We start from the raw sequence: 16,349 nt of genomic DNA, 5'->3' as shown, positions 1-16,349 counted from the left end.
ACATCCAACCATCTCATCCTCTATCCTCCCCTTCTCCTCCCACCCTCAATCTTTCCCAGCATCAGGGTCTTTTCCAATGAGTCAGCTCTTCATATCATGTGGCCAAAGTATTGGAGTTTCAGCTTCAACTCAGTCCTTCCAATGAACACCCAGGACTGATCTTTAGAATGGACTGGTTGGATCTCCTTGCAGTCCAAAGAACTCTCAAGTCTTCTCCAACACCACAGTTCAAAAGCATCAATTCTTCAGCAGTCAGCTTTCTTTATAGTCCAACTCTCACATCCATACATGACTACTGGAGAAACAATAGCCTTGACTAGATGGACATTTGTTGGAAAAGTAATGTCTCTGATTTTCAATATGCTGTCTAGTTTAGTCATAACTTTCCTTCCAAGGAGTAAGTGTCTTTTAATTTCATGGCTACAATCACCATCTGCAGTGATTTATGAGTTTTAAGCCAAATTTTACACTCTCCTCTTTCACTTTCATCAAGAGGCTCTTTAGTTCCTCTTCACTTTCTGCCATAATGGTGGTGTCATCTGCATATCTGAGGTTATTGATATTTCTCCTGGCAATCTTGATTCCAGCTTTGCTTCATGCATCCCAGCGTTTCTCGTGATGTACTCTGCATGTAAGTTAAATAAGCAGGGTGACAATATACAGCCTTGACATATTTCTTCCTAGATTTGGAACCAGTTTATTTTTCCATGTGCAGTTCTAACTGTTGCTTCCTGACCTGCAACAGATTTCTCAAGAGGCAGGTCAGATGGTCTGGTATTCTCATCTCTTTAAGAATTTTCCATGGCTTATTGTGATCCACACAGTCAAAGGCTTTGGCATAGTCAATGAAGAAGAAACACATGTTTTTCTGGAACGCCCTTGCTTTTTCAATGATCGAGCGGATGTTGGCAATTTGATCTCTGGTTCCTCTGCCTTTTCCAAATCCAGCTTAAATATCTGTAAGTTCACAGTTCATGTATTGCTGAAGCCTGGCTTGGAGAATTTTGAGCATTAGTTTACTAGCATGTGAGATGAGTGCAATTGTGTGGTAGTTTTAACATTCTTTGGCTTTGTTTTTCTTTCATATTGGAATGAAAAGTGACCTTTTCTAGTCCTGTGGCCACTGCTGAGTTTTCTGAATTTGCTGGCATATTGAGTGAAGCACTTTAACAGCATCATCTTTGAGGATTTGAAATAGCTCAACTGGAATTCCATCACCTCCACTAGCTTTGTTCATAATGATGCTTCCTAAGGCTCACTTGACTTCACATTCCATGATGTCTGGCTCTAGGTGAGTGATCATACCATCGTGATTATCTTGTTTGTGAAGATCTTTTTTGCACAGTTATTCTGTGTTCTTGCCACCTCTTTTTAATATCTTCTGCTTCTGTTAGGTCCATACCATTTCTGTCCTTTATTGAGCCCATCTTTGCGTGAAATGTTCCCTTGGTATCTCTAATGTTCTTGAAGAGAACTCTAGTCTTTCCCATTCTACTGTCTTTCTCTGTTTCTTTGCACTGATCACTGAGGAAGGCTTTCTTATCTCTCTTTGTTATTCTTTGGAACTTTGCACTTAAATGGGCATATCTTTCTTTTTCTCTTTTGCTTTTCATTTCTCTTCTTTTCAAAGCTTTTTGTAAGGCCTCCTCAGACAGGTATTTTGCTTTTTTGCATTTATTTTTCTTGGGGATTGTCTTGATCCCTGTCTCCTGTACAATGTCACAAACCTCTATCCATAGTTCATCAGGCATTCTGTCTATCAGATCTAGTGCCTTAAATCTATTCCTCACTTCCACTGGGATTTGTTTTAGGTCATACCTGAATGGTCTAGTGGTTTTCCCTACTTTCTTCAATTTATTTCTGAATTTGGCAATATCATAGGGTTAATGTTGTCCTCCAGGAGGAGTTATGCTGAAGGTGATGTCCCCAGACTGTTGCTGCCAGTGCCCCTATCCCTGTGGTGAATCCCTGCCCAGCCAAGCCTCCACAAGAGATCCTCCAACAGAGCAAGTGGTTTTGGTTTAGTCTCCTATGGGGTCACTGCTCCTTTCCTCTGGGTCTTGGTGCACACAAGATTTTGTTTGTACCCTCCAAGACTGGAGTCTCTGTTTCCCACAGTCCTGTGGAAGTCTTATAATCAAATCCCACTGGTATTCAAGGTCCAATTCCCTGGGGATTCCCAATCCTTTTGTCAGATCCCTAGGCTGGGAAGCCTGACATGGGGTTCATAACCTTGACAGCAGTGGGAGAACTTCTTTGATGTTATTCTTCTGCAGTTTGTGGGTCACTCATCTGGTGGGTATGGATTTTATTTTATCATGATTGTGCCTCTCCAACCATCTCACTGAAATTTCTTAATTGTCTTAGATGTGGGGTACTTTTGTTGGGTTTGGGTTCCAACATTCTCCTGTCAATGGTTGTTCAGCAACTAGTTGTGATTTTGGTGCTGTTGCATGAGGAGAGGAGGGTGTGTCCTACTTCACCATCTTGAACAGGAAGATATGAATCTCTGAGATTTCAATTGTATTCTAAATAATCAATGTTATGTTATTTTTCTTAATTTTCCTCACAGATCTTTGGAAGAGTGTTGTCTCAAAGTTTGGGGAATTGTTTATTTACTTAAACTTTCAATATTAAATTCAGGTTTTATTGCACTGTGGTCGAAAACATTGCTTCAAAAATACTTGCTTCCAAAATTTATGTACTCTTTATATGCTACTTAAAACACATTCAACTTTTGTAAATATTTCATAAAATTTTTAAAACGTACTATTGAAAGATGGTAATTGAAATAAAAACATATTTCTATTCTAAATTTCTGAATTTCAAAGTAAAAATAAAAAACAAACAATGATATCAAATATCCACAAACAATATTATAACAAAACTATGAGGAAAAATGTTTCACTCTACCCCTGAAGTACAGGCGAGTGGGGAGAAACCCACCAGCAACCATGAGATCTGAATACTGTCAGCATCTGTATAGGAAGAAGCAGAAGGAAATAAAAGATCTTCTGATGATTTTGAGACTGTGTGTGTGTGTGTGCGTGCTTAGATGTGTCTGACTGTGATCACATGAACTGTAGCCCACCTGGCTCCTCTGTCCATGGGATTATACAGGCAAGTATACTGGAGTAGGTAGCCGTTCCCTGCTCCAGGGAACTTCCCGACCAAGGGATAGAACTCATATGTCTTCTGAATTGGCAGGTGGATTCTTTACCGCTGTGTCACCTGGAAATTTCAAACTTGGGAATAGAAGCATTCAAACATATCCTACAGGTATTTACTGAAAAGTGCAGTAGGCTATTTTGAAAATAGACGTTTACATTGCCAGTGGTGTGCCCACTCCAATAAAGGTTAAGTGCAAGTATCCCAATGTATAGTCAGAGAGGCTACAGCATATTAAAATCATGGACTCTCAGAACTGCTCTACCACAGAGTAGGGCTCTCTACTAAGGGGAAAACTGCTCGTAGAGAAATAAAAATTCAGCCAGAAATGGATAACAAGTATAACAGAGCCAGGAAATGTCTGAACCCAACCAGCCACATTTTTAACACTTCACAAAAACAGCATAAGAAGTATCTTTGAAAAGTTGAAAAAACTTTAATAAACCATGTCTCCTGTAGGCTTAGGGAGACTATCCTTACATGAGGAAGAAAAATAGGAAAGTAATGAGATGAAATACTATACCAAAATTTCATATAAAAAATAAAATAATATCTCTACAAGTACCCAGTCTTCTGGATGATATAGAATTCAAGCCTCTGTATCACAAGGCAAGCATTGGAATAATAATCTTACATTCTTTAGGTGGGTTATATTTTCATGAGGTAAATCTTGATATTTGTCTCCATGCAATTTCACTAGAATATGGGTAGCGGAAATTCAATCTACATTTGCTAGTAGGTTCTGTATTTGAGTTGCATGATATTGGTATGATGCTTTGTTTGTCTATATCTTATTATTTAATTTATTGAAAATTTAATGTGTGCCTTTCAAGGACTACTATTCATTGTTGTAAAATCATTTTTCATCATTTAAAGCTCAGTGAAAATAAAATAAAAGTTCGTGAATTCCTAAAAAGTAAAAGTCCTTGGGCAGCATTTTTAATGACTAGATCATCAAGTTCATAAATTATCAACTGTGTCTTCAAGGATAATGATAATAAATGACAGTATATAGTTATATAAATAACAAACTATAGTGGATAAATATTATATCCACTTATAGTCTGAAAATGTTTTTTACTATGAATTTGAAAATAAATATTTATTTCTAGATATAAGAAAAGATTAAATTCTAATTTAGCTCAGCCCAAGTTTTCACAATTAGAGGGATTTGAATAAATACATTTGTTCTGAAATATCAGTCATTGAAAGAAGCAAATTTAGAACATTTTCTTATAACAAAGAGTTAATTTTGTACCTGTGAATTAGATTAAATAAACCGTATGATATTGGTACAATTTCATTTGGTGAACCTAAGTAAAATAAAATAAAATGTGAACTATGTCAAAGTAGAAAGGCCACTATTCCTAAAATTCAGAAATTAGGAATAGTAGAGAGGAAATTTGTAGAATCACCATATTACACACAGCCTATCATCAAATATGCCCTTTTAAAACAAATTAACATTTTAAAGACTAAGCAAGGAATCTTCTTGTGGGAATTCTGAGAGTTGAGAGAGCTACTTTCTTGAATTAATAATCGTGATGAATTCATTGCTTATGGGATTTTCACTTTGTGAAATCCATATCTCAATTGAGGCGAGGCTAGTTTGAATTCTAAAAAGTGATGTGTTAAACTACCTAAAAGTTCAAAACAACAAATTTGAAAAAATTTTAAAACTGAACACCCTGACAAGCAGATATTGATATTGCTGGCATCCAATTTTTCTGGATAATTGTACGTAGATATTAAGAGAAACCATTCATGCCCAACTCCAACTGAATATTTCCATAAAATAAAATGTAGAATATATTTTACTTATCTAATTTTGAAACAATTTTTCAATTATACATTTTCATCTCTGGAAACATTGTAGTCTCTCCAAAGAGAATTAACAACATGAAGCAACAGAACACTGGGACTGTCACCATAAAAAAAAAAAAAAAATTGTCCATCATTTTTTTAAACATTGAAATCACTCTAAAGTTACATTGAGTTGCAGACTTAATGGTGAAAATCTATTCCATCTCTTATTCTGTACAATGTTACCTTGCAATTTGAAAAGATTTTAATGTCTACAATTTGTTGTTGCATTTAATGTTTCTTTTTAAATGTCTAGGTGATTTCAGAAGAGGAACAAGTGCTCTCAAATTCTTAAGCCATTGATCTGACACACATGTCCCCATGTGTATCTTCCCAGCACTACTAAAAACTTGTCTTCAGTTCCCAAGAAAGAGCTAGGTAATTGGTAGGTGTAGTACGTAACTATCACTCCAACTGCCTACAACTGGGCCATCTTAAAAGAAAATTAAAAAAAAAAAAAAAGCATTTATATATAATGCCAAATTGTTTTCTCACTCTATCTTATTAAAGACAATCAACCCAGACATCAGGGTAATAGCCCAACTTTGCAGAATTTAAAGATTAGGAAAGTCAGGTTTTTATTGAAAATCCTCAAAGACAGGGAAATTTTCATGACAGTTAAAGGCAATGAGGAAATTTTGTTTTTGTCACTTCCCAGAAGAAATACAAAGTTCCAAAAAAAAAAAAGGAACTTTTCCTTTCCATGATTATTTTGCTTGAAAGGCAAAAAAAAAAAAAAAAAAAAAAAAAAAAAGAAAAGTAAAAAATAAAACAATTTCAGCAAAATTTTTTCACATGTAAGAACTTCACATAAATTTAATTATATAATTCTTCATTTGAAACAGATCAGAGGTAATTCAATAATAAAATTTTAATATATTTATCATGGCTCTTTTTTATAATTTATGCCATAACCATATCTATTCCACATATTATATAAATGGAATCCTAAACATTTTTAAGTGTCCAGCTTTTGAAAATTGAATAGAAAAGTAAAAACAAAGTTTCTTCAACAAAATAAAACTTCAGATTGAATCAAGCTGTCCAATTAAAAAAAAATAAATGTGTTCTTTGGAGAACTGCCTGTTTAGATGCTTGGCCCATTTTTTGATTGGGTCATTTATTTTTCTGGAATTGAGCTGCAGAAGTTCCTTGTATATTTTTGAGATTAATCCTTTGTCTGTTGCTTCATTTGCTATTATTTTCTCCCATTCTGAAGGCTATCTTTTCACCTTGCTTATAGTTTCCTTTGTTGTGCAAAAGCTTTTAAGTTTAATTAGGTCCCATTTGTTTAGTTTTGCTTTTCTTTCCAATATTCTGGGAGGTGGGTCATAGAGGATCTTGCTGTGATTTATGTTGGAGAGTGTTTTGCCTATGTTCTCCTCTAGGAGTTTTATAGTTTCTGGTCTTACATTTAGACCTTTAATCCATTTTGAGTTTATTTTTGTGTATGGTGTTAGAAAGTGTTCTAGTTTCATTCTTTTACAAGTGGTTGACCAGTTTTCCCAGCACCACTTGTTAAAGAGGTTGTCTTTTTTCCATTGTATATCCTTGCCTCCTTTGTCAAAGATAAGGTGTCCATAGGTCGTGGATTTATCACTGGGCTTTCTATTCTGTTCCATTGATCTATATTTCTTTCTTTGTTCCAGTACCATACTGTCTTGATGACTGTGGCTTTGTAGTATAGCCTGAAGTCAGGCAGGTGGATTCCTCCAGTTCCATTCTTTTTTCTCAAGATTGCTTTGGCTATTTGAAGTTTTTTGTATTTCCATACAAATTGTGAAATTATTTGTTCTAGTTCTGTGAAGAATACTGTTGGTAGCTTGATAGGAATTGCATTGAATCTATACATTGCTTTGGGTTTGCTCATTTTCACTATATTGATTCTTGTGATCCATGAACATGGCATATTTCTCCATCTATTTATGTCCTCTTTGATTTCTTTCATCAGTGTTTTATAGTTTTCTATGTATAAGTCTTTTGTTTCTTTAGATAGATATACTCCTAAGTATTTTATTATTTTTGTTGCAATGGTGAATGGTATTGTTTCCTTAATTTCTCTGTGGGTGGTTAACAAACACATGAAAAGATGCTCAATATCACTCATCATTAGAGAAATGCAAATCAAAACCACAATGCGGTACCATCACACGCCAGTCAAGATGGCTGCTTTCCAAAAGTCTACAAGCAATAAATGCTGGAGAGGGTGTGGAGAAAAGGGAACCCTCTTACACTGTTGGTGGAAATGCAAACAAGTGCAGCCACTATGGAGAACAGTGTGGAGATTCCTTCAAAAACTGGACATAGAACTGCCATATGACCCAGCAATCTCACTCCTGGTCATACATACCGAGGAAACCAGAAATGAAAGAGACACGTGTACCCCAATGTTCATCGCAGCACTGTTTATAATAGCCAGGACATGGAAGCAACCTAGATGCCCATCAGCAGACGAATGGATAAGGAAGCTGTGGTACATATATACAGTGGAATATTATTCAGCCATTAAAAAGAATACATTTAAATCAGTTCTAATGAGACGGATAAAACTGGAGCCCTTTATACAGAGTGAAGTAAGCCAGAAAGTTAAACACCAATACAGTATACTAATGCATACATATGGAATTTAGAAAGATGGTAACAATAACCCTATATGAAAGACAGAAAAAGAGACACAGTTGTATAGAACAGACTTTTGGACTCTATGGGGAAGGCGAGGGTAGGATGATCTGAGAGAACAGCATTGAAACATGTATATTATCTATGGTGAAACAGATCACCAGTCCAGGTTGGATGCATGAGATAAGTGCTCGGGGCTGGTGCACTGTGATGACCCAGAGAGATGGGATGGGGAGAGAGGTGGTAGGGGGGATCAGGATGGGGAACACATGTAAATCCATGGCTGATCCATGTCAATGTATGGCAAAAACCACTACAATATTGTAAAGTAATTAACCTCCAACTAATAAAAATAAATAAAATAAATAAATAAATACATCTCTTCTTTCTATCCGCACCAAGAAGTCATTAAAATGAAACCGTGTCAATGATGAGATCACAGTGAACGTTACAGAACTCAATAAAATAAGATCTCGCATTATTAGATCCATCAAATAAGATGGTTGATACTAGATAAGAACTTGACATAATGCAAAACATTCTTAAATAGTATATAAAATAAGCATGTTTTAATTGATTAAAGACAAAAGAAAAATATATAGTAATCAGGAGTAATAACAAGGAAGATGGAAAAATCAGGGTTTTTTTTTTTTTTTTTAACATAACAAAATCATAACACTACTGGAAATTCAGAGATAGGCCCAATAGTAAATAAGAAGTTTAGAGGTTGCCAGAAATAAAAGAGAAGTTGGATATATTGAGATTAAAAATGAGCACTGCATAAAACTTCAGGCATAAATAGATGCCAAATCAATATCTATTGTTAACCAGAAAGTTCCCTAATATTCCTACTTGAATAAAAATTGTAATGCACAATAATAGGCAGTAGGATGCTAGTGAAAGTTATCTTCTAACTGAAGTTTTTCTGGTGATTCAGATGGTAGACAATCCACCTGCAATGCAGAAGAGCTAGGTTCAGTCCCTGGGTCGAGAAGATCCCCAGGAGAACAGAATGGCTATCCACTCCAAAAGAAGCATTTGTAATATATAGGCCAGCTAGATTCCTAACTTTCATTCTACAGTAGCTTGTTACTAGGCCTGAAGCAGTGTTCTGTCAACTTAAACATTTAACATATGAGTCCCTGAATGTGTGCTAAGGTAACAAAAGGAAATCAGTGCACCTGACTACTCACTATTGCCCACATTTGGGTTGATGCTTATTTCACTTCTTCCCAATCATCAGCGGAAGTCTCCAGTTATCACTCTAAGAACTCACTGAAAGGTTTACAGAAGCTAGAAAATAAAATAAGAAAGCACCCAAGAGTTGATGAAAATCAGCATCATAAAAGAGAAGTACTAATCTCAATCAGTTCCGTTCAGTTCAGTTGCTCAGTTGTATCTGATTCTCTGCGACCCCATGAATCACAGCATGCCAGGCCTCCCTGTCCATCACCAACTCCTGGAGTTTACTCAAACTCATGTCCATCCAGTCGGAGATGCCATCCAGCCATCTCATCCTCTGCCGTCCCCTTCTTCTCCTGCCCCCAATCCATCCCAGCATCAGGGTCTTTTCCAACGAGACAACTCTTTGCATGAGGTGGCTAAGGTATTGAAGTTTCAGCTTCAGCATCAGTCCTTCCAGTGAAAAACCAGGACTGATCTCAGTTAGGATGGCCTGATTGGATCTCCTTGCAGTCCAAGGAACTCTCAAGAATTTTTTCCAACACCACAGTTCAAAAGCATCAATTCTTTGGTGCTCAGCTTTCTTCACCATCTAACTCTCACATCCATACACGACCACTGGAAAAACCACAGCCTTGACTAGACAGATCTTCGTTGGCAAAGTAATGTCTCTGCTTTTTAATATGCTATCTAGGTTGGTCATAACTTTCCTTCCAATGAGTAAGCGTCTTAATGTCATGGTTGCCATCACCATCTGCAGTGATTTGGAGACAAAATAAATAAATAAGTCTGACACTGTTTCCACTGTTTCCCATCTATTTGCTATGAAGTGAGGGGGCCAGATGCCATGATCTTAGTTTTCTGAATGTTGAGCTTTAAGCCAACTTTTTCACTCTCTTCTTTCACTTTCATCAAGAGGCTCTTTAGTTCCTCTTCACTTTCTGCCATAAGGGTGGTGTCATCTACATATCTGAGGTTATTGATATTTCTTCTGGCAATCTTGATTTCAGCTTGTGCTTCTTCCAGCCCAGCATTTCTTATGATGTACTCTGCAATGAAGTTAAATAAGCAGGGTGACAATTTACATTCTTGACGTACCCCTTGTCCTATTTGGAACCAGCCTGTTGTTCCATGTCCAGTTCTAACTGCTGCTTCCTGACCAGCATATAGGTTTCCGAAGAGGCAGGTCAGGTGGTCTGGTATTACCATGTCTTTCAGAATTTTCCACAGTTTATTGTGATTTACACAGTCAAAGGCTTTGGCATAGTCAATAAAGCAGAAATAGATTATTTTTTAACTGTCTTGCTTTTTCGATGATCCAGCGGATGTTAGTAATTTGATCTCTGGTTCCTCTGCCTTGTCTAAAGCCAGCTTGAAAATCTGGAAGTTCACAATTCACTTATTACTGAAGCCTGGCTTGGAGAATTTTGAGCATTACCTTACTGGCGTGTGAGATGAGTGCAATTGTGCAGTACTTTGAGCATTCCTTGCATTGCCTTTCCTCAGGATTGGAATGAAAAGTGACTTTTCTAGTCCTGTGGCCACTGCTGAGTTTTCCAAATTTGCTGGCGTATTGAGTGAAGCACTTTCACTGCATCATCATTCAGGATTTGAAATAGCTCATCTGGAATTCTATCATATCCACTAGCTTTGTTCCTAGTGATGCTTTCTAAGGCCCACTTGACTTCACATTCCAGGATGTCTGGCTCTAGGTGAGTGATCACACCATTGTGATTATCTGGGTCGTGAAGATCTTTTTTGTACAGTTCTTCTGTGTATTCTTGCCACCTCTTCTTAATATCTTCTGCTTCTATTAGGTCCACACCATTTCTGTCCTTTATTTAGCCCATTTTTGCATGAAATGTCCCCTTGGTATATCTAATTTTCTTGAAGAGAACTCTAGTCTTTCCCATTGTGTTGTTTCCCTCTATTTCTTTGCAGTGATCACTGAGGAAGGCTTTCTTATCTCTCCTAGCTATTCTTTGGAACTCTGCATTCAAACAGGAATATCTTTCCTTTTTTCCTTTACTTTTCGCTTCTCTTCATTTCACAGCTATTTGTAAGGCCTCCTCAGACAACCATTTTGCCTTTTTGCATTTCTTTTCCATGGGGATGATTTTGATCCCTGTCTCCTGTACAATGTCATGAACCTCCGTCCATAGTTCATCAGGCACTCTCTCTATCAGATCTAGTCCCTTAAATCTATTTCTCACTTCCACTGTATAGTTATAAGGGATTTGATTTAGGTCATACCTGCATGGTCTAGTGGTTATCCCTACTTTCCTCAGTTAAAGTCTAAATTTGGCAATAAGGAGTTAATGATCTGAGCCTCAGTCAGCTCCTGGTCTTATTTTTGTTGAGTGTATAGAGCTGCTCCATCTTTGGCCACAAATAATATAATCAGTCTGATTTTGATGTTGATCATCTGGTGATGTCCATGTGTAGAGTATTCTCTTGTCTTGTTGGAAGAAGGTGCTTGCTATGACCAGTGCGTTCTCTTGGCAAAACTCTATTAGACTTTGCCCTGCTTTATTCTGTACTCCAAGGTCAATTTTGCCTGTTACTCCAGGTGTTTCTGGACTTCCTACTGTTGCATCTCAGCGGTGGCCACAAGACTGAAAAACGTCTGTTTTCATTGAAACCCTAAAGAGCAATGGCAAAGAATGTTCAAACTACTGCACAATTGCACTCATCTCACATGCTAGCAAGGTAATGCTCAAAATCCTCCAAGCTAGGCTTCAACAGCACATGAAATGAGAACTTCCAAATGTACAAGTTGGATTTAGAAAAAATACAGAAAGTAGAGATCCTTGCCAACATCCACTGGATCATAGCAAAATATACAGAATTCCAGAAAAATATCAAGTTTTGCTTCATTGATAATGCTAAAGTCTTTGACTGTGTGGATCATAACAAATTGTGGAAATTTCTTAAAAGATGGAAACACCAGACCACCTGATCTGCCTCCTGAGAAATCTGTATGCAGGTCAAGTAGCAACAGTTAGATCTGGACATGGAACAACAGACTGGTATCAATTACCTCAGATATGCAGATGACACCAACCTTATGACAGAAATTGAAGAAGAACGAAAGAGCCTCTTGATGAAAGTGAAAGAGGAGAATGAAAAAGGTGGATTAAAACTCATTCAGCAAACTAAGTTCATGGCATCTGGTCCCATCACTTCATAGCAAATAGATGAGGAAACAATGGAAACAGTGATAGATTTTATTTTATTTTATTTTTCTTGATCCTTGATAGTAATATGTTTTTATTCAGACAAAGCTTTTTGGAACAAAGCATAGTGGTAAGATTTAGGAAAATCTCATTATGGAAATAGGTCTTTATTTTTATTATTTGGAGGATAATTACTCTACAATATTGCAGTGGTTTTTCTCATACATTGACATGAATCAGCCATGGATTTACATGTATTCCCCATCCTGATCCCCCCTCCCACCTCCCTCTCTACCCAATCCCTCTGGGTCTTCCCAGGGCACCAGGCCCGAGCACTTGTCTCATGCATCCCACCTGGGCTGGGGATCTGTTTCACCATAGATGATATACATGTTTGGATGCTGTTCTCTCGAAACATCCCATCCTCGCATTCTCCCACAGAGTCCCAAAGTCTGTTCTGTACATCTGTGTCTATTTTTCTGTTTTGCATATAGGGTTATCATTACCATCTTTCTAAATTCCATATATATGTGTTAGTATGCTGTAATGTTCTTTATCTTTCTGGCTTACTTCATTCTGCATAATGGGCTCCAGTTTCATCCATCTCATTAGAACTGATTCAAATGAATTCTTTTTAAAGGCTGAGTAATATTCCATGGTGTATATATACCACAGCTTCCTTATCCATTCATCTGCTGATGGGCATCTAGGTTGCTTCCATGTCCTGGCTATTATAAACAGTGCTGCAGTGAACATTGGGGTGCACGTGTCTCTTTCAGATCTGGTTTCCTCAGTGTGTATGCCCAGAAGTGGGATTGCTGGGTCATATGGCAGTTCTATTTCCAGTTTTTGAAGGAATCTCCACACTGTTCTCCATAGCAGCTGTACTAGTTTGCATTCCCACCAACAGTGTAAGAGGGTTCCCTTTTCTTTCTTTTTTTTTTTTTGACTTCCAGAATTCTAATTTTATTTCTGCATTCTTTACGAATAAAATGTAACCAATAACCATTTTCCTCTTCCTTCCCTGCTTAGATCCAACTTCAATGATTACGTGTTTCAAAAATTACTGAAAGACTTCAAGTACATTATTGCAAAGAATAGATAAAAACTGCTTCCTACATATTTTTGCTTACTCTGTAAACTGTAGTCAACTCTTGGGACACCTTAAGTAAACTACCTTTATTTTCTTAAATAAAAATGAATAATTTTAAACATCATGCAGAAGAAACATTTTTAATATGTAACTTCCTTAACATAAGGTAAAACTGTCTTAGGCAGGCCACCACTGGGAATTTTTTAAATGTCATTGCAATTATGCACATATGGATTATATTTAGTATTTAAATATATGACCAAAGTAACTAATAAGTCAAAAACAAAGTTAAAGTTATGAACCGATACTTCTTTGAAAAGAGTCTGATGTTTATTTACTTCAGAACAAACACATAAGTGGGAAGAGCCACTAGTATAAACCTATTTTTAGTTTCTATCATTAAAAGCCTAAGAGTTCTTAAAACATAGAAAAACTAAATCTGAATGCATTTGTAATAGTTTAACAATTTATGTCTTAATAGGATCTTTTAATGGAATGTTTTGAAACCAATCATAGTTCATTGTAAAGATAAATCAGAAAAACTTTTAAACAGCACGTTAAAATGACCTGGACAAAATTGATGATCAACTAGTAATAATTAGCACATGCAACAGATTAAGAAATTAAATCTTCCACTATATACTTTTAAATATTTTGTCAGACATGAGAAAGTTTTAAATGTTATCACATTCATCTCCCACATATTCAATTTTATTTAAAACAAAGTAACAATTCTCTCCAGATTTTTGTGTTTATCAGTGCAAAGTAAAATAATCTCAGTAGAAATGGTTTATTACAATGTTATCTTAGAAAGGTTTATTCCTCAAAATGTACTAAAACATGTCCAAATCGTTAGAATGATCAACCTCAATGGCTTCCTCTGCATCCAACTTTGTTTCTCCATGTCCTTCCTGTGATTCATCAAGAGAGGCCAGGGCCTCATTAGTGTCACTTGCAAAAGTCTCTCGTGATGTATCATCATCTTCTTGAAAATTTAGGTTTTTAATGGCTTGTTTCATCTTTTTCCCCATCACTTGCATTCTTCTCTTTCTAGCAGCTTTTTTATTTTCATATTCCTTTTGATTTTCAAAGTAGAAAATGTCCTTAATTTGCTCCTCACTGATACTAGGAGTGTTTTTCAGGAGATTCAGGAAAACTCCACCTGGGGTTCTTCTTCTACTGCCATTCATTATAAAAAGACCACCATTTTGTTCAACTTCAGCAGTTTCCATCAGAAGTTCAATTGCCTTTTTGTTCCCAATTATTCTCACTACTCAGGCTATCAAATCTTTCTTTGGTTCCTGCAACCTGAAAGAAATTTCATCAGCCACCTTCTCTTGAGAATCGTCCACTGTGATCTCGTATCGGCCTTTATAGTTCATTTCTAGTCTGTCTCCCACTCTGTCTTTGACAGGTCGTTTCCTTTTGAGATGGCCTTGCCCATTTTCCTCCTCCTTTGGTCCCATTTTTTTGCCACCATGCATATATTCTTCTAGCTCTTTGTCTAATTCTTTTGTATGTTCTTGAGATTCTCTTTTAAGTTTCTTAGCAAGTAAATAATTGTAGGTCTCAGATTGTCGGCTTCTATCAATGGTGCCCTCCATTCCCAAGATACCAAGTTCAGTGGCCACTGCATCTTGGTTCTGTTCTTGCAGCACAGCACCCCAGATGTTGTTAACCTTCTTCCTTCCAGCTATCGGTGGTTTCTGGCTGCTCTGGTCAAACTGAAAAGGCTCTGGTTTGGGAGGGGTGTTAAAACATTTCTGTCGCTTGCGTTTCCAGAGAGAGCTATCGTCATCTGAATCTGAAAAACTCTCTTCACTTGAATCCACACTTTTCACAGTCCGATAATGTGATTCCGGGGCACACACTGTTGCAGTACTCTGGAAGGGCCGCACTGCACAGTCCCCACCTAGAGCTTTTGGCATCGGCAGCGGCCTGTAGCTGGGTGCCACCGTCATGTCGGAATCCGAGTCGGAAAGCTGCCCATCTTCCATGTCGCCGGCCTCCTGCGCCATCTTCCCCCAGCGCGGCACGGCCGAGGGTTCCCTTTTCTCCACACCCTCTCCAGCATTTATTGCTTGTAGACTTTTGGATAGGAGCCAACCTGACTGCTCATTGTGGTTTTGATTTGCATTTCTCTGATTTGCATTTCTCTGATGATGAGTGATGTTGAGCATCTTTTCATGTGTTTCTTAGCCATCTGTATGTCTTCTTTGGAGAAATGTCTGTTTAGTTCTTTGGCCCATTTTTTGATTGGGTCATTTATTTTTCTGCAGTTGAGCTGCAGGAGTTGCTTGTATATTTTTGAAATTAATCCTTTGTCTGTTGCTTCATTTGCTATTATTTTCTCCCAATCTGAGGGCTGTCTTTTCACCTTACTTATAGTTTCCTTTGTAGTGCAAAAGCTTTTAAGTGTAATCAGGTCCCATTTGTTTATTTTTGCTTTTATTTCCAATATTCTGGGAGGTGGGTCATAGAGGATCTTGCTGTGATTTATGTAGGAGAGTGTTTTGCCTATGTTCTCCTCTAGGAGTTTTATAGTTTCTGGTCTTACATTTAGACCTTTAATCCATTTTGAGTTTATTTTTGTGTATGGTGTTAGAAAGTGTTCTAGTTTCATTCTTTTACAAGTGGTTGACCAGTTCTCCCAGCACCACTTGTTAAAGAGGTTGTCTTTTTTCCATTGTATATCCTTGCCTCCTTTGTCAAAGATAAGGTGTCCATAGGTCGTGGATTTATCTCTGGGCTTTCTATTCTGTTCCGTTGATCTATATTTCTGTTTTTGTGCCAGTACCATACTGTCTTGATGACTGTGGCTTTGTAGTAGAGTCTGAAGTCAGGCAGGTTGATTACTCCAGTTCCATTCTTCTTTCTCAAGATTACTTTGGCTATTCAAGGTTTTTTGTATTTCCATACAAATTGTGAAATTATTTGTTCTAGTTCTGTGAAAAATACCATTGGTAGCTTAATAGGCCTTGCATTGAATCTATAGATTGCTTTGTAGTATAGCCATTTTGGCAATATTAATTCTTCCAATCCATGAACACAGTATATTTCTCCATCTGTTTGTGTCCTCTTTGATTTCTTTCATCAGTGTTTTATAGTTTTCTATGTATAGGTCTTTTGTTTCTTCAGTTAGAAATACTCCTAAGTATTTTATTCTTTTTGGTGCAATGGTGAATGTTATTCTTTCCTTAATTTCTCTTTCTGTTTTCTCATTGTTAGTGTATAGGAATGCAAGGGAT

The 16,349-nt window shown here is 37.0% G+C and overlaps 1 protein-coding gene across 1 annotated transcript; it reads right to left on the bottom strand.

Annotated features, from left to right (window-relative positions):
- Nucleotides 1–12,933: 12,933 nt before the first annotated feature.
- On the bottom strand, nt 12,934–15,121 carry LOC122690217 (phosphorylated adapter RNA export protein-like). The gene has a single exon (XM_043897261.1). The coding sequence runs from the start codon at nt 15,117–15,119 to the stop codon at nt 14,376–14,378; it is 744 nt and encodes a 247-aa protein (XP_043753196.1). The 5' UTR covers nt 15,120–15,121; the 3' UTR covers nt 12,934–14,375.
- Between the last annotated feature and the right edge of the window lie 1,228 nt (nt 15,122–16,349).

This window comes from Cervus elaphus, chromosome X (assembly GCF_910594005.1).
Source record: "Cervus elaphus chromosome X, mCerEla1.1, whole genome shotgun sequence".
NCBI classification, from domain to species: Eukaryota; Metazoa; Chordata; class Mammalia; order Artiodactyla; family Cervidae; genus Cervus; species Cervus elaphus.
Note: the sequence above shows the minus strand (reverse complement) of the source record. Positions and strands in the feature narration are given on the sequence as shown.

Coding starts and splice junctions, on each gene's coding strand:
- LOC122690217 (XM_043897261.1), bottom strand. CDS start 15,119: ATGGCGCAGGAGGCCGGCGACATGGAAGATGGGCAGCTTTCCGACTCG.